At 36.2% G+C, this 17,936-nt stretch overlaps 2 protein-coding genes across 4 annotated transcripts; one reads left to right on the top strand and one right to left on the bottom strand.

Moving 5' to 3' along the window:
- Nucleotides 1-5,829: 5,829 nt before the first annotated feature.
- On the top strand, nucleotides 5,830-9,786 carry LOC130728661 (E3 ubiquitin-protein ligase At3g02290-like). The gene is made up of 5 exons (XM_057580189.1): nucleotides 5,830-6,064; nucleotides 6,718-7,073; nucleotides 7,550-7,979; nucleotides 8,328-8,437; nucleotides 9,433-9,786. The coding sequence occupies exons 2-5, from the start codon at nucleotides 6,951-6,953 to the stop codon at nucleotides 9,457-9,459; spliced, it is 690 nt and encodes a 229-aa protein (XP_057436172.1). The 5' UTR covers nucleotides 5,830-6,064; nucleotides 6,718-6,950; the 3' UTR covers nucleotides 9,460-9,786.
- Nucleotides 9,787-11,017: 1,231 nt separating this feature from the next.
- On the bottom strand, nucleotides 11,018-14,274 carry LOC130728662 (uncharacterized). Of its 3 annotated transcripts, none has more exons than XM_057580192.1 (8): nucleotides 14,135-14,274; nucleotides 13,289-13,435; nucleotides 13,072-13,191; nucleotides 12,908-12,951; nucleotides 12,660-12,785; nucleotides 12,099-12,183; nucleotides 11,539-11,595; nucleotides 11,018-11,450 (listed from the first exon to the last, which is right to left on the bottom strand). In XM_057580192.1, exons 2-8 carry the CDS (start codon nucleotides 13,409-13,411, stop codon nucleotides 11,373-11,375), a joined length of 633 nt encoding a protein of 210 aa, XP_057436175.1. In that variant the 5' UTR covers nucleotides 13,412-13,435; nucleotides 14,135-14,274; the 3' UTR covers nucleotides 11,018-11,372. The 3 variants fall into 3 exon arrangements, with proteins under 3 accessions (XP_057436175.1, XP_057436173.1, XP_057436174.1); XM_057580190.1 differs by having other exon boundaries at nucleotides 14,106-14,264; XM_057580191.1 differs by having other exon boundaries at nucleotides 13,289-13,424; nucleotides 14,106-14,254.
- Nucleotides 14,275-17,936: the final 3,662 nt, after the last annotated feature.

Below are 17,936 nucleotides of genomic sequence, written 5' to 3'. Positions count from 1 at the left end.
GGATTGGGTTTGGAGCCCCACCCCTTAGGCTTTGCACCCCACTAAAACAGATACGGAATTTAAATTTCCGTATCAATACGGAAAATAAAATTTCGTATTTGTTTTAGTATATAATGAGTGGTTGAAAATGTGACACGCATGCTTAAATACAGTACGGAATTTTAAGTTCCGTATTCAATATGGAGAATACGGAACTTTAAATTCCGTATTTGATAAAGTGGGGTGTCAAGCCCCATAGATGGGGTGCCAAACCCAACTCCCTTGCTGTTGAGTTAAGTTAGGTCAAAATTCTATCATGTGTTGAATGTCCTTTTTTTTTCTATTTCCATTTAGATTCTATAGCAATCTTCCTAGTATTCTAATGAAATATATACTCTAAATTATGAATCAAGTTGTATGTGCTATAAGATGGATTATTTTTGGGTTGGGTTCACTCCTCTTTGCATTCAATCCTTTGTACTCAAAGACATTATGTCTCTTGTTAATTAATGAAATGTTTATGTTGACTGTCCAAAAAAAAGTTGTATGTTTTATAAGGTGGATTAATTGGTAATGACATAGGTGAACAGGTAGATAACACTATATGTTAAAAGCCTATAAAAATTATCTTTTTTATTTATTTAAAGCTCATCATATCATATATTAGATAAAAGCTGAGTCTACAAAGAGAGCATGCTTAATACAAGAAGTAGGTGGGTTAAAAGGAGGGTTGCGTTTTTCTCAATTAGGATGGATTCTAATTATATATATGATCACAAACCCAAACCTAACATCTCTAATCAGCAAACATAAAAATGAAAAATCAAAACAAAGAGTGAGAACGGAATATGAGTGAGTTGTTGATGGTGGATAGTTTGGGGGCATTTGCAGAGCATAGTAGTAAAATCAACTTACCCCCAATTCCTTTTCCACACAACGCGCGTACAGGGAAGGGGAGAGAGCATCGTTCATGTCACAAAAAAATGAGAAAGGTCGTGAGGGAAACAAAAACAAGTGATTTCATGAAAGAGAGATGCAAATAGAGATTGAGACCTTGGAGCGTGGAATCGACAACTCTGGGAGTAGCTTGAAGGACGACCATTGTCGACGACGGTGAGGACTGAGGAGCTTGACAGAGCATGCAACGGTGCGCAGTGGCAGGACCACGGACTTTCGGGTCGTGTCGTGTTGGTTTGGCACCAGAAACGCGAATGAGAGACAACAATGTTCTAGCATAGTGAAGTAGACTCGATACTCGCTCTTACGTATCTTTTTAGGAGAATTCAAGTCATACACATAATTTTTTGAAAAAACCTTGAAGAAGGTTTTGTTTTGGAGTGTTTGACAGGGGCTCAATACTTGTTCCTACATAACTCTATGTAGAAAATTTAATACATACATACTTCTTAAACTTGAGACTAGATATTTGAAAAGTAACCTTAGAAATTTTTTTATTTTAGAGTGTCTGACAAGTTCGATACTACTTGAAGAGGGTTTTGTTTTGGGTGCTTGATGGGCTCAATACTTGTTCCTACAGGCTACATAACTTTATGTAGAGAATTCAAGACATTTATACTTCTTGAACTTGAGACTGGATTTTTTAAAAGTAACCTTAAGAAAATTTTATTTCAAAGTGTATGACAAGTTTGATACCCGCTAATGTGTAATTTTAATGAGAAAATTCAAGATAAATATAGTTCTAAATTGAAACTTAATGGACTTGAAAAGACTTTATTTAAAAGCAACCTTAAGAAAGGTTTTAATTGGGTGTTTAATGAGTTGGATGGATATCCACTCTTACATATCTCTAAAGGGGAATTCAAGACATCCATTGTTCTTAAATTTTAAACTTGAGAAAAAACATTGTATAGAATTAACTCACATTGCGCAGGACTTGGACTATTGTTGCAGGCTAAGTGTGTGTTTGGAAAACCCATTCAGGATCCACGTTTGACCCCGATCCACATTTATAGAAGCAAAAAATAGTTGCTTTTGAATTTCTGGATCCATGTTTGGCTTCTCCAGATTTGAAACCAAACACACACTAAGTGATTTAGAACTTAAGCCAACCTCATTTTGAGGAGAAACTAAGTCCATACTTTTTTTTAAAGTCATTCAAATATATTAATTAAGCTGACATAGAAGTCAAAGTATCAGAACGAACAAAAGCATTAAGATCAGGAGATCCATCCTCTTTACAAACCATAAATGAGGAAGCATTCCTAGCCAAGAAGTGTTGGAATCAAGTGTTAAAGTCAAGTCCCACATCGAAGAAGTCAGGGTCAGAGGGAGAGTTTTAGGTTAAGATGTGGTGTCGACCTTAATGCATTAGGTTTATGGGTCCATCTCCTTATAAACTCCCCCTCTTACCCTGACTTCTTCGATGTGAGACTTGACTCTAACACTTGATTCAAACAATCTCCCATCGAGTGTGAGTCCCTCAACCACATCACCCATGGTCCTCCCGTTTGCGGAAGCTATCCAGCCTTGTACCGCCGTTCGCTGCTCAATGGAACCCGCCGCCTAGCCACACTACTAGGAAGTCTTTCGACACAAGGAGTCGTTACCATGGTCTCACGAACCATCGGCTCTGATACCACTTGTTGTGGGAGACAGGGGAGCCCATGGGCCGAGGAGCAAGACACCAAGAGATATCGATGCCACATCTTAACCCAAAACCTTAAGCCATTAGGTTTATGGGTCCATCTCCTTATAAACTCTCCCTCTGACCCTGACTTCTCCGATGTGAGACTTGACTCTAGCACTTGATTCCAACAATCGTCCCCTCAAGTGTGAGTCTCTCAACCACAACACCCATGGTCCTCCCGTCTGCGGAAGCTATCAGCCGTCACTATGGTTAGTAATCATCGGCCCCTCCGCAAAAGTTACCCGGTCGTTACCATGGTTACTAACCAATCGGCCCCTTTGCGGAAGTTATCCAGCCGTTACCATGGTCCCACAAACCATCGGCTCTGATACCACTTATTGGGGAGAGTCACGGCGAGGACCCATGGGTCAAGGTCGAGGGGAGACACGAAGGAGATCTTGGACACTGCATCTTAACCCAAAACCTTAAGACATTAGGTTTATGAGTCCATCTCCTTATAAACTCCCCCTCTTACCCTGACTTCTTCGATGTGGAACTTGACTCTAACACTTGATTCCAACAAGAAGTCTGCGACACAATTGTCGGATCTACGAACAAATAAACATCCAACTGTAAAAAAGCCAAAGCCAAAGTGCGGAAATCTGCTGAAATTAAATCAAGATAAGAATTTCCTCTAAAGCGACGCCTCCACCACTGGAAAAGCTGCAAAGAATCAGTCTCAAAGCACACCCTCTGGAAACCAAGATCAATAGCTAAACGCATGGCCCACCTCAAGCAAAGAGCCTCTGTTAGACCAGCAAAGGACATCATAACTGGAGAAAGAGTGGCAACGACAAGAATTGCACCATCAACATCACGAGCTAGCATCTCAAACCCAACAACCGATCGACAAAACGAGGCATCAATATTAACTTTAACCCAATCTGGCGTCTCCTCCAAGTCATCGAGTCCTCCTACCAACTGAGGCACCACCGTCGATCGGGGCAAGGAACGAAGCACATCCACCCGAGCTAGCACATGCCCAACATCAAGCTCTCGCCCCTAAAAAACACAAGCATTACATTGTTCCCACACCGCAAAAAAAAGTGATAAACCGCTCCACCATCGTCGCATCCACTCCATCTAGAACCTGCATAACCAATTCATGGAATGGAAACAAACCAGAAAAACGCAAGCCCAAGCCAGCGAACCAAATGCGCGTAACCGCTGAGCAGTTGAGAAGAACATGAGACTTTGTTTCATCATCGTTCCCGCACCAAGGGTAAGAAGGATCAACCTGAACTCATCTTCTATGAAGCACCACACGAACAGGTAGGTAGCCGGAGCAAGCACGCCACAAGGCCTCGCTGCTACGATGCCTCCTAATGAATTCATAGCTTGATTTTGAGGAGTACCAACCATCTAAAGTTCCAGGCCAGAAAAGCTGATCAGCACACCATCGAACAGGGAGGGAACACGAAGTCAATTAAATCTGCCCTCCACCTTCCCTGATCCATCAAATCCACATAAGTAAATGGCAGTTGTTAGCAATATTAGTAAATTAGTCCTCCTTAGGGTTCAAACGTTGGACTCATCACCATTTATCCTCTCAAACCCTTATGTCTTATAACTCTTACCACTTGAGCTAACTTTCGGGGACGTACATTAATACAAATGATTCAATATTAATGATGATATTCTTTTAACAGAACACTTCTACCATGTGATTATCTATTCTTCATAGTAGTAAAATAATATTATTAGCATTATAAGTGCACTACATTAAAGTATATGCACATAATTAATCTCTGCTTTCCCGCTGGGAGAATTAGCCCCACCATGATGTAGATGTTCCAAACTCGAACATGATTGCTTCCGAAGAAAGACACTTGTCTTAAAAAAAAAAAAATCCTCCTCTTCTTCTTCTCGTTTTCAAGTTTAGATATAAAATTCAAATTTTGAAATACTAGATATCAACTAGTCATCAACTCTTTGCTTTTCAAAAAAATAAAATAAAATAGAGTAAAATACACTCACCCCCCTCAAGATTTGCAAGAATGACACTCCACCCCATTCTTTTTAAAAATCTACACTCCACCCCATTTTTTATAAAGGCAAATTTTAGTGACGAAAACAAATTCCTCACTACTAAAAACTAATTACTAATTAGTAAAAATTTAAATAAATTTAATGCATATACACTATCATACATTAATTTATGAAAATAATTTTACTGAATTAAATTTAAAAAAACCATCCACTCTGTCTGTTAAGTCCACGTCCCATCTATCTCCAAATCATATTTCTCACCACAAACGGCCACCACCAAGCCTTTACTCCCTTTAACACGGCTCCACTGTCCCACAATGTGAAACCCCATGGCACCTCCATGCCTCAAAGTTTTGTTGCGACCTGAACCCCAGAACGTGAATCGCACATCCCTAAAGCCACTTGTTCAACTACTTCTTGTGAATTTCACCCCTTTAAGTTGTGAGCGAACGCTCTGTTGGTCTTAGATATTGTTGGATTTTGTTAAAAACGATGCTCCACCGCCTCGTTGGGCTCTAATAACCTCAGATCCACTTCATATTTTCATAATTTTGTTTCTCTATTTTCTTCACCCATTTGTGTTGCTTTTTTGGCCCACAACCCAATTTTGAAAATTGGAGGTATAAAGAGATTATTTTGATTAAAATTGAATTATTACCAAATATGAAAACACAAGCATGTTTCACTATGTTCGAGATATGGTTTGTAAATCGGGCAGGTGTGCTATTGCATAATTTGCATTATGAACTTACGGAGGAAAAACGCGATTGAGAGAATGAGGAGGATTGTGATGTTTTCATTTTTAAATTTATTGGATTATATTGATTTTTTTTTTGAAATTATTGATTAACAATTTAAATAATAACTAATTATTAATGAAAAATATTTTTCGTCACTAAATTTGCCTCTATATAAAATGGGGTGGGATGTAGATTTTAGATAAGAATGGGGTGGAGTGTAATTCTAACAAACCTTAAGGGGGTGAGTGTACTTTACTCAATAAAATAATTATCAACTTAATTTATTTTTTTTGAACTTATCAACTTACTCTCAAATATCAATAGACAAAGCTAAAGGTGACGTTATGCATTAATTCATAGAATGCGTTAAAGCACATAAATTAAGGGTCAATTGGACCAAATTAAAAAGAAGGTCAATGTCCTTAGAATTTAAATATTGTTATCAACATAAAGTTGAGAAAAAGAATAGAGAGATTCTTCCACCCACCCCACCGAGAGAGGGAGTGCCTTAACCTTTGATTCATTGCTTCCTCTTATTTGGTGAATTTATTCATAGCAACCAAGTATCTCAATAAATCCAAAACCCTCTTTTTAGAAAAAAAAACCTGATTTTTTTGTTAATCCCTTTCTCTATCTTCTCTTTCTCCAACAACAACAACAACAACAGCAGCAACATCATTCAAACAAACAAAAAAAAACTCTCTTTCAGGTGCTTCCTTTTTCAAAAAATTCAATCTTTTTCCTTTTTCTCAGTTACCCTTTTTAGTTTTTCATCGTTTGATTGCGTTTTTATCTGATGATCGTAACTTGCTATATCTCTGTTTTTCTGGGTATTCAATTTGGGGTTTTGATTTTTTTTCCTCTGTTCCTTTTATTGAAAGTTCTGGTGTTTTATCAGCAGCACTTACATGATCACCGTGTGATTTTGTCTTTTTGATTCTTTAAGGTTTCAATTCCTCGGAGGGAGGATGTGGTTTGGTTTTATGTTTATGGGTTATTTGTCTACAAATGGTGATTGTGATTGATCATTCTGCTGATTGATGTACTGACATAGCTTGCCAGTGAAGTTAATAATCGATTGTTCCATTAGTTTGAAGGAACAATGTAAACTGATTATATTGCAAACCCTTGAAACAGTGTTTTGATCTTATTTTTAGAGTTTTGGTTTGGGAATTATGTTCTGTTTACATGCTGCTTTGAATTTGGAGCATTGGCATTAGTTGCATTGCTTAATTCATACCTGTAGGAAAAAAAATGTGCTATTTTGATTGGTGAAATGAAATTGCATGAGTGACAGTTTCTAGTTCAACTTTACAATTGTTTTCAGTGATATCTAATATGCAATTTTGGTGTATTTTACAGGTGAACAAGAGAATCAGAGTCTTCTTATTCATATAGCAGATCATCTGAACAGAAGAGGGAGGGTACTGGTTTGTGGGGGCAATTAGACTTCTGCAAGCTTAGAATCCTCTCTCCTTTATTTACTCACCAAAGCATAGTCATCGGTGAGTGCTGTTGGGGAGCCTGCATGTAGCACCATCAATATTTTGGTGATCTGTTGAGTTGAGCACAGGGAGAGATATTTAAGCTGAAACATGGGTTCTTTTTGTTCTTGTCTGGGTGTGAATGACTTGGAAGATTATGTGAATCCAAATAATCATGTATATAATAGGAACTGCAGGTGTCTCCGTTGCTTCCTGCAGAATTTCAGGAATGTTGTAAGTATCTAATTCTAAACTCTCTTCCGTGTTAGAAATATAATATAAAACCATTCATGTGTCATTTACCCAACAACTTCAGCTTTTCGGGTAGTTGGTTCAAGACATGGTATAAAATTTAGAAGTCTCTATGACTAAGCAGTTCGATCCCTGTTGCCCCTGTTATCTGATAAAAAAAAAGTTGAATTTCAGTACATGGCAAGTGGGCCTGTGCATTTGTCCATGCTTCAAGCCCAAAGGGCTCTTGCGTGAGGGGGCATGTTAGAATATATAAAATCCTTTACCCAGCAGATTAAGCTTACATGGTATCAAAGCTTTGCTGCATTGAGTACCAGTTACATTAATATTCAAAACAATTTGAAGAATATTTTAGTCCTAAATCCAATTTTCATGATGATGTGTCTTGATAAGTTGTTATTGACCAGAGCTTTATCTATACTGTAATATAACCCTGTCCAATCTACCTCAAATTTCAGGGTAGATCAATATTCCATAGAGGGGAAGTGCATTCAGTTCCTGGATCTATACAGGGGGCAGCGGCTATGACTTCTACAGCATCACTTGATAATTCTCTATCTGACATGTACCGTTCTCCTCCACGGCCCTTGCCTTATGATGTCGACCCCAGGTATTTCCGCTCACAGCAGGATGGGCTAGTTTCGAGACGTGACAAGGGTTCAAGTCATTTGAATGAGGAGTCAGAACCTCTAAGAGGTGATGTGGATGTGGAGCCAGAATCGTTAAGTTCGGGTGATAAGCGGTATGGATGTACGGGTGATGATGGATCAAAGGAGTACCGTTCTAAGTCCTCAGTCAGACTTTCATCTGCAAAACTTGTAACTGGAGCTGCACTTGTCTATGGATCCTCATCGGAAGACGAGGATGTCTGTCCAACTTGTCTTGAAGGTATATATATTTTTAACTTCATACTCAAATTTTGATTAGACGGCCTCGTGATGCTGGAACTCAATTTTGAATGAAATTTTGGTCTGTGTGGTGCTTTTTGATACATCTTGACTTGTATTGTATCTTTTTTTAGTGTTATATTTGAATAAGTAGAGAAAATAAACTGTGACTCGCTAAATGGTTTCCTTATGCTCTTCTATTAGTTGATCTCAGAGGTAGATAACCATAACTTAATAATATTGATGCACCATTGGTTTAGAAGTTAGGATATATTAGCATACTAATACTATTATGAGAACAGGGCCTTTTGTCAGATTCTTATATTTCCGCAACTATTTATGCTCGCAGAATACACTGAAGAGAATCCAAGGATAATGACAAAATGCTCTCATCATTATCATCTCGGTTGCATATATGAATGGATGGAGAGGAGTGACAGCTGTCCAGTTTGTGGGAAGGTAACATTTACTTGATATTTACTTAATTCTTTCTTTCCGCAATTAGAACTTACCAGACGAACAATCCAATGGTCTAAGAACCCTATTAACCAGTAAACCGACCACGTGATTCAGAGTAGTTAGGATAATTAGTATTATATCTAATTAGCGATTTTGTGATAAGCATTTCATGCACTAAACAAGATGTGGGACCCCGTGATTTTGTTGGCCCCATATGAATTTCACACAAAGAGTAATCCTCTATATGCATTCCCTGTTTAAAAAAAGAGCTTTGTGGTGGAATTGAAATATAAATCAAATTACACATGAGTTTTTCACTTAAATTTGATTTATATTTCAATTCCATCACAAAACTCTTTTTTTTGAACATTAATTTCGTTGCAGATGATAAGTTTGTTCTGTTGGCTAGCAGAAAATACCACCCCATGATTTTTGAGGCTTTTTTCAGAGCCATGTTCTTGATTTTGTTGACTAGAGAGGTGTTAGCAGATTATATTTGATTTTAAAGAGAAAAATCATCTGCCTGCAAGCCCTTGTTCTTGACTGCAAGTTGCTGCAACTTATTGGAATGGTCTACTAACCGATGAAGTGGAAGAGATTAGAGAAGTAAATTTGTACCTACTCATTGGGAATTGAAAGGCTTGAAAACATACATAAATTAGGGCTGCAGTTGAACTTGATTCAATGATTCTGATTAATTTAGCTGACAATAACTTCCATACATCTTGCATTCAGATTCTTCACATGTGAAACGTTGCACGTTTGTCAATTCGCATGTCTGAATTGTTCTATTTCAATAAGCTTATCGAATTAGCTTACGAATAATGCGCTTTTTCGATATTATTCGACAGCACTTATTGTCATAAGCACTTAATTAAAGCGTTTATCCAAATGCACCCAAAGTGTGCATTCGAGGTTGATTAGCTAAATGTTGCACTGAAAGTTGGAGTTTAATAAATCATGTTACTTACTATTTTTGTTTTGTTTTGGTGCAGGTGATGGACTTCGATGAGACGACTTAATCTTGATGGGAAGGTTTTTAGTCGTGGATGAAGCCACAGCAACAGAGGAAAGGGAAAATACAAGTATAGTGGTTGTGAATACTTCAAATTAAGCACTTATCTTGTATAGTAAATATATGCAAGTTTTATTAACCATTTTTATTGTAAGTTCAATCTCATCCGGGTTGTTTTTACATTTATACCTTTCTTCTTTCCCAAACTTCCATGGACAAAAGAAAATGAAATTGTAGATGGAAATTGTCATGGTTTAAACTTTCAACAGTTTGGCTGGCAATTAGACGGATTCCCCCCATTTTTTGGTTGAATTATCAGTGTTTTTGTTGTTAATTTTTTACCCTTAGACAATGACAGCATAGGGGTCTCTCAGGCCAAACGATTTAAATGGAATTTGAGTGCTAAACCAAACAAAAGAAGGAATCGAAAGGTGTAAATTTTAACCAAACCCAATTAAGTGCATTGGATAAGTAGTTGATCCCTAAGATTAATAATTTTTAAAATAAACTAAATATTATGCGAAATCAAATTTGAAAACTTTCATATTTATGTACACAAATTCTTTCTGAATAGTGAATTTGAACCAATGTACTAGTAGAGTTATCAACTTGTCGTAATCCTTTTCTTGAAAAAATAAGGGAGTCAAGAGTTAACTTTCGATTTTTATTTCAATAATTTTTCTTCTCTTTTGCATCAGCTTGTCAAATAATATTCTAGTTTGTGATATTTGAGTCTCGACATGATTAGTCCCATAGCTGCTAGTTGTGAGAATACTTTAATAAAACCAATATACAAATATTCTGGTTTGTACAGTTAGGTTTATTTTTTTTATACATCGGAAAATGACAAGAAACAAAACAAAACTAAGGGATGCCTAAAGCATCTTTCAGGATAATGACTTGAAGCTCTGGCTCAGGGGAATTCACCGTGATACAATCAACCACCCGGCCATGGCAACTCTGCTTCGCCAGCCAATCAGCTGCCCTGTTGTTCTCACGCGTAACCCAACTAAAGAGCACCTGCCATTGACGATTCCTCAAATCGCTGATCTCTCGGAGGAGCTCAGTTTGATCACAGAGCAGCACCCGGTTCCCATCTGTGAGAACGTTAATGAGGTCTTTACAATCAGATTCGCAGAGAAGCTTCCTCACTCCAAGGTTCCAGACGAGCTGCAAACTGTCGCGGAGGGCCTTAGCTTCAACGATAAACGGATTATTCCATATAGTTAGTTCGGTTTAATTTTAAAAGGCTGAGTTCGATGATGTAAATCATTATAAATCAGGGCAATTCTTATTTTTTAAACAAAAAATGTAAAGGCTATCTTAAATCCTTAACATTCTATTCTAGTATTCTCCAAGGGAGTAGTTATTCCCACCCCTCACCCCAAATTACACCCCTTAATTTCTAAAACTCCAAAATACCTTTTGGCTAAGAAACCTCAATTTTATCCCAATAAAATGTTTGGATGTCCATTACACTAGTCTAAAAGACCTTTACACGATGTACTTCAAGATAAAAACATGAACATAATTCTTCTAAAATAATGATAAAAGACCAAAGACCATTCACAAAGAGTGTTTAGATAAACATTCAATTCATATTATTTAGCGTTACAATAACGTGAAACCATCTCTTGAGCTTCACGAATTGAGTACTTTGGAACAACTGTGACACAAACACAGCCAGAATCACTGGATTTATTACTATTATTATATCTGTGAAGCCTGCCAGAAAAAAGAACAATGGAGATATACAATGTAGAAGGTTTGAACATTGTCTCACAACTTAATCTTAATAGAGGTTTACACAGCACCAATATGGAGAATCAACTTCTTATATGAGTTATATCCATCCAAGGTATCATATTCATCCTGGTATTGTAATAGAGGCACTATAAATTTTTGGGAGGGAGCTGAAATTCAACTTGTAGCAGCTTGGAAAGCTCTCAAGAAGACTTCAAGGGGTTGTCCACCACTCAGCTTGTGATTCCCATTAATCTGCCAAGTGATTCAATGAGTAAATATGCTTGGTTGCTCATCATTATGAATCTGAAAAAAAGAAAAGGGTTTAAATATATAAACTCACCACATAATATGGAACACCTGTAATGTTTCCTGAGTATGTTTTGAGCTCCTCCTCCACCTAGGTAGAGTCATGGAAAGCAAGAACAATCATTGATGTAATCTGAATCAATTGCTAAACTGAACATCAAAATCAATTTGTTATGGCTACACGACTGATATTTTTGAGTGTGTGAATGTCTCACAACTTAAAAGATCATTCTACGACTTTTTTTTTTTGTGCACCACAGGTATCCTCCACAGGAGGCAACCATGTTTGATCCGGGAACATCCAAGATAGTGAAACCAGCTCTCCCAACGGGGTCGATTTGATTCACAGGACTCAAAACTAAGACTTTGTTTAAGAGAGATCAAGCAGGTACCACCTGAACCAACCACTCGTTGATATGGTACCACTTGGATGTTAAAATAGAATGAGAAGAATAAAGAATTCATTTGGAAGTTAAAACTTAGTACACCTAAATACCTAACATTTGAAATCTCAAACTATAGAGCGTGTTTTAGCCATCATTTGAATTTAAATACAGCATACAGAAGTTGTTTCCACATATATCTTTGAAATACCTCCTTCAGCCCATTGTTGGGGTTGGTAAGAAACTCTTCTGCCCCTTCGATACCAACCTTCGCAGCAGATTCCAGAAGAAACTTACTGCATTCAAAATTGAACATGACAGTGCCTGTCAATTTGGAAAAAAAATGTCCTGCACAAGAATATTATTGGCTAAATCCTACCACAAATGACCACCCATCATCATCCCATTTTCTATGGCCAATATTTCCTTTGTTTATTTATATTGAACACTCGGTTCCACTTCATTTGTCTTTTGATTCATTGTACACAGCACATGAACCTTAATATTTAAAAGAAACTCCACTGACAAAATCATTTTGTAGTTTTGATATTCCCCAAGCAGTAGCAAAACAAGTTAACTGCTAAAATCCGTACAAATGGATAGCGCTTCAAAGGAGAATCCAAAATAACCCTATTAAGTAGTTTCCAAGGCCTTAAAGCAATAAAGTGTCAATTGAGCACCCAACCAAAGATATTACTAACAAAAATTAAAATTAAAAACCACTAAACAGAGAATCCTCCCCTCTTCCCCCAAATAAAAAAAAGGTACTCACTGATCACCAATGTATTTTCCCTGTGTGAAATAGCCAAGGCAAAGTTCTTCAACTAGATCATGTTGCTTGTCAAGGCCTTGCTGTTGAGAAAAATATATAAGCCTGTGGCTGTCCATAGTGTTTCCCCTGTGGATAATTAAAACCATGTTAGTTGAATCTCAGTTAGACAACTCCACGTTTGAAGTGGTTCATTGATGATTAGGAAACTCTAGCTCATTGGTGAATTGTAAAATCGCTCTTAATCTTACGTGAGTCCGGACAAACTATATTCCAAACCGATAGTCCTGAAGACCTGCCAAATAACAAATTCACAACATGATTTTCTCAAAAATCACTGCTGGGATGAAATATAGATAATACAACCAGTGATGATAACGAATGTGATTCCAAGTGTGATTAACATAATAAAAACCTCCAACATCCGTGCTTCCATCCTTTCGGATTGGGGTCCAAACTTTTTCCTGTAATACTCCCTCTTGTCAACGCCTTCTTTAGGGGCATCCGGTTGGAGTTGGAAGGGATGCCATTTTATCTGTTAATTCAGTTAAACAGAAAATGAGCACAGCAAATTCCAGACATATTTGGGCCCCAAGTTACACACAGATACACGAAGAAGAAAGAGAGTATACCTCAAAGTTGTATTTATCCTTAGAGGCAGCTATTGCTTTGTCTAGATTTTTTTTTCCAACAAAGCACCATGGGCACACAGTATCGGAACTAATATCAATTCTTACAAGTTTCTTTTCAGCCATGATCCTGCTGTATCTGCAATTTCTCTAAAACATGAATAAATTATTTAGCACATTAAGTAAAATTAAGAATGATTAATTCAAGTATGTAGTAAAAAAATTTAGATGAGCAAATAAATCATTTGAATATCATTCTATTAAGGAAGTTTTTTCTCTTGGGGCGGCTGCCCCATTTTGGTTCACATCATTCATATCTCCTCCTCACTAGATAGTTCTATCTTTTCTTTTGAACTGTTACCCCAAATTTCACACATGTATACTTTGTTAAAAAATTAAGACTGAACTAATAAAGGTGAGAGATGTTTCCAAAGTCCCACTTCGTAATGTGAATAGATAAAAAGATCAAAGACAATAAAATCTCCACCTATCAATTTGTATAGAGGTTAATATACAAAGGCAGATATACCAACATCAATTATGACTACCAATCTACCATAGAGCCAACACCAAATTCTGAATGATCTAACATGAGAGAAAATATCAGCAACTCTTGTTTGTAAAAACGAATCTCATGATCAGATTCAGAAACAACCCAAAAATAATTCAAACAAAAATGAATGGAAAGAAAAAAGATCAAGTTTGAAAACAAAAATCTGATACTTAAAAAGCAATATTTGAGTCAGAATAGAACACAATTCACATGGAAAGTGTGTATAATTATGAAAATTTTGCAGTGAGAAAGTTATAGTAAGAATACCCGGAAGGGGAAAGAGAGAGAAGAAGCACCAGAAATCAAGAGCTTTGCCAGGGTACACGACTACACGGGAATTGGATTTGGAGTTGTAATTGTATGATGATGATTGAGCTGAGAAGAGAAACATCAATTTTTTTTTTTTATAAAAGTCAACTTTATGTATTTTAATGTTAAGTTCATTGTGCTATATTGAATATTTGGATATTCTGTACTTTCCAAACGTGTTGGAAAGTCATCTTTAAATCAAGATTTTTTATTTTTTAAAATTCAATTAATAATTAGGCTTAAAAGCATTTCTTGCCCCCTGATGTATCATGTTTGTGCAAAAGACGCCCCACTCTATTTTTGTATATATTTGTACCCTCAATGATTCTGAAAAGTATAGAAAGTACCCCTCCGTCAGTTTGACGTTAGAAAACTAACAGAGGGGCTGACGTGGCTTTTCTTTTTATTTTTCTCAATTGCCACGTGTATTATAAAAACAAAAAAAATTCAAAACTCAAAAACCTATCATCTTCATCTCTTCCCCTATGATCTTCATCTTCATGTCCATGGTATACAACAACAAAAACCCAGAAAAAATAAAAACCCAACAAATCCATGAACACCCAAAACCACCGGAACCCATTATCCAAAAAACTAGCAAAATTACATAGATAGAACCTTGACAAATCTCAAGCCAAAAGCCTCAGCTTAAAAGAAACTTAACAAAAATACTCAAAAACACCCATAAAACCCAAAAGAGAAGAAACCCCAAAACCCAGAAACTCCTCTAACGGTCAGATGAGAAGCCACTAAAAGTCTGTAAGTGACAAATATTTATCTTCTTCATCATCTTCATCTAAAATTCCAGAAACTCACGAGCAAATCCAATTTTTTTCCATCATATCACATGTATACCACAAATTTCATAAGCAGATCCAAAAATTCTTTAACAAAGGTAACGAAATCAAAATCCATACACAAGAATGCATAATATGATTTCGTAACATATTTAAATGTAACCGGTTATCAAGAAATCAGAAGGTAAAGACAAAAATAAGCTACAAGGTGCACTATGAAGGGGAAAAGCTCGTGCAAAAAAATGTGTGGCAGGAAAAGCCATCATACTCTAATGTGGTTTTAACCCATCATACTCAATGGCAAAACCACCGGTCCCAAAATATTCTACTTTTCTTTGTCAAAATCTCTTCTCTGTTCTCCTCCCTCTTCTTCAGTTCCGCTTCCAAATTTGAAAACTCAGAAATTTGTGACATAACCAAGAAATTTGAGATGAACCCAGATCCGAAAAGAGAGGTTGATGGGTGAACGTGAAGAGAGGAGAGGGCGTTCAACGGCTTCTTCGGCGGTGGAATAGAGGGCTGGATCCGAGGAGGGTGCAGTCATAGAGAAGTGTGGCGGTGGAACTCGGATCTGTATCTGAGATGCATGCGAGGGTGTCCAACGACTCCTTTCTTTGTTCTGGACTCAGATTCATAGAGAGGGGACATAGATCTTCAAGAAAGTACCTTCCTTTCTGAAAAAGGAGGTCGCCGGAGAACACGACCAGAGACAACAGTCGGCGGCAGAATGACGGCGGCGACAACAAAGGGACTTTTAGTGGCTTCTCATCTGACCGTTGGTTTGCAAAGATGAAGTTAATGGGGGTTGATGACTTGATGTAGTTGGGTTTGGGACTTTAGGGTTTCAATTTTCAATTTCTAAAGTTTTTTTTTTTTAAAACTAATTTCTCAAGTAAATTACTTGTTGAGGAAAATCTTTTCTTCCCCAAGAAAAAGAAAAAAGGATGAATTTTTATTTTCAAGTTTTTTTTTTCTGGATTTTTTTGTTGTATACAATGGAGAAGAAGATGAAGATCATAGAAGAGATGAAGATGATAGGTTTCTTGGTTTTGAATTTTTTTTCTTATAATCCCACGTGGCAATTGGAAAAAATAAAAAGAAAAGCCATGTCTACCCCTCTGTTAGTTTTCTAACGTCAAACTGACGGAGGGATACTTTCTATACTTTTCAGAATCATTGAGGGTACAAACATAGACAAAAATAGAGTGGGGGTGTCTTTTGCACAAACTTGATACATCAGGGGCTAGAAATGCTTTTAAGCCTAATAATTATTAGTAATGCGGGTGGAAATAAACTTTTAAGTGAAAATGATGTGGATAATGTCACGCCAGCCTTGACATGCTACTAGGCAATATCGTTAAAGCTTTATCCTCCGACAAGAACCAAAACCATAATTTCCCTAATCACACACGTATTTTGTTGCTTATTTTCCAATTAGGGACGGATTTTGTACCGAATAACAAATTCATAGACTAATTTGATAAACTCATAATTTTTATTAGGATAAATCACACTCAACTACAGTAGGTTTCCCTATATAACATCAAGCTTAAAATTTACACAAATATTACACTTTAGCATGACTCAAAAAAATTGTGGCGGATATGAATCTGTAGCTAATACAATTTAGCTACAAAATCTTGTGAAAAAAATCATATATTATTTTTTTAATACTAAACATTAGATTAAGTGACATATTTTTTTTCACTAAAATATTCAGCAATAATTTTCCCACTCATGTTTTAGCTACTCATTTAGTTACGAATTTTGTGATAGATGAAATGAAGAATGAATATATATATATATATATATATATATATATATATATATATATAGTATACTTTATAGTAAAAAATTTAAGATTCATTTTTTTTTCACCAAATTTAAATTAATTATTTAATTTATATAAAAAAATATATAGAAACATTTTATGAAAAATGTAATGAAATTTTTTGGCAATAAATCAGTAGGAAATTTGCTATTTTTAAGTAGTATACGAAATAAATAATTTAAATTCAAGAGCATGTTAGTGACAGGTATTGGTGCGTCACAATTTTAACAGTAGAAATCTAATGCAAAACCTCTGTCACTGATATGTATTAAATTATAATTCATATTTTGTGACGAGTTACTGATGAACATATATAGTGAAGAAAAAGTATAACACAAAATTCATAATTAAATAAGTACTAAAATATTGGTGTAGAAATTAATGATGAATATTTTAGTGATGGATTTTCCATCACTGCTGAAGTTAAGCATTTTTTTGGTCTAGAAAGTTAAGCATTAAAAATATATTTTATGATATTTTGACTAGAATTCATAGTTAAATTTGTAAGTATTAGCTACGTATTTATATATGTCAATGTTTCTGTCATAATATACTTTTTTAGTAATGTTACTTGATATCAATGAGGTGAAGTGTAAATTTTGAATTTACTATCATATAAATTGTGACGTCCAATACCTGTCACTATGAATAAATTTAAGTCTGATTCAAGAGCATGTTAATCACATGTCTCGTCCCTACATTTTTTGCAGTGACATGCGAAGGATGTAGTTTGCTGGTGATTTGAAAGACCAGTAATAGATGGGTCACAAACTAGTGAGGTATTTTTGACGACCTGCAGGAGAAATACAGGGGGTTCGAAGCCCCTATATTTGGTCTGCTATGAGTTCAAGCAACAAAACACCACGTGCACACAACAATATCAGAACTAAGCCAAATCGCACAAAGTTATTTTCAGCCATGAGCCAGCTATATCTGCAACGTCTCTAAAACATAAAATTATTCACCTTAGACAAAAGCTACCCATCAGTGCTGGGACGGAAGCAGAAAAAATGAATATGGCGGCGATAATTCAATATAATAGACAACCTTCTGATTGACAAAAAAAATGAATATTGCAGCCACCAATTGGGCAGTATGAATGCGGTACAACTGACCACATGTGAGATGATTAAGATTGGCATTATCACCATAACTTCAACT

The sequence above is a fragment of the Lotus japonicus genome, chromosome 1, assembly GCF_012489685.1.
Source record: "Lotus japonicus ecotype B-129 chromosome 1, LjGifu_v1.2".
NCBI classification, from domain to species: Eukaryota; Viridiplantae; Streptophyta; class Magnoliopsida; order Fabales; family Fabaceae; genus Lotus; species Lotus japonicus.
Note: the sequence above shows the minus strand (reverse complement) of the source record. Positions and strands in the feature narration are given on the sequence as shown.

Bases quoted from the DNA above. Each gene is read 5' to 3' on its own strand.
- LOC130728662 (XM_057580192.1), bottom strand. From the start codon at position 13,411: ATGGCTGAAAAGAAACTTGTAAGAATTGATATTAGTTCCGATACTGTG. The intron at 12,184-12,659 runs GTGAGTACCTTT...TTTTGAATGCAG, and splicing joins GGAAAATACATTGGTGATCA to TAAGTTTCTTCTGGAATCTG. The intron at 11,596-12,098 runs GTATTTCAAAGA...GACTCTACCTAG, and splicing joins CCAACAATGGGCTGAAGGAG to GTGGAGGAGGAGCTCAAAAC.
- LOC130728661 (XM_057580189.1), top strand. From the start codon at position 6,951: ATGGGTTCTTTTTGTTCTTGTCTGGGTGTGAATGACTTGGAAGATTAT. The intron at 7,980-8,327 runs GTATATATATTT...TTATGCTCGCAG, and splicing joins CTGTCCAACTTGTCTTGAAG to AATACACTGAAGAGAATCCA. The intron at 8,438-9,432 runs GTAACATTTACT...GTTTTGGTGCAG, and splicing joins GCTGTCCAGTTTGTGGGAAG to GTGATGGACTTCGATGAGAC.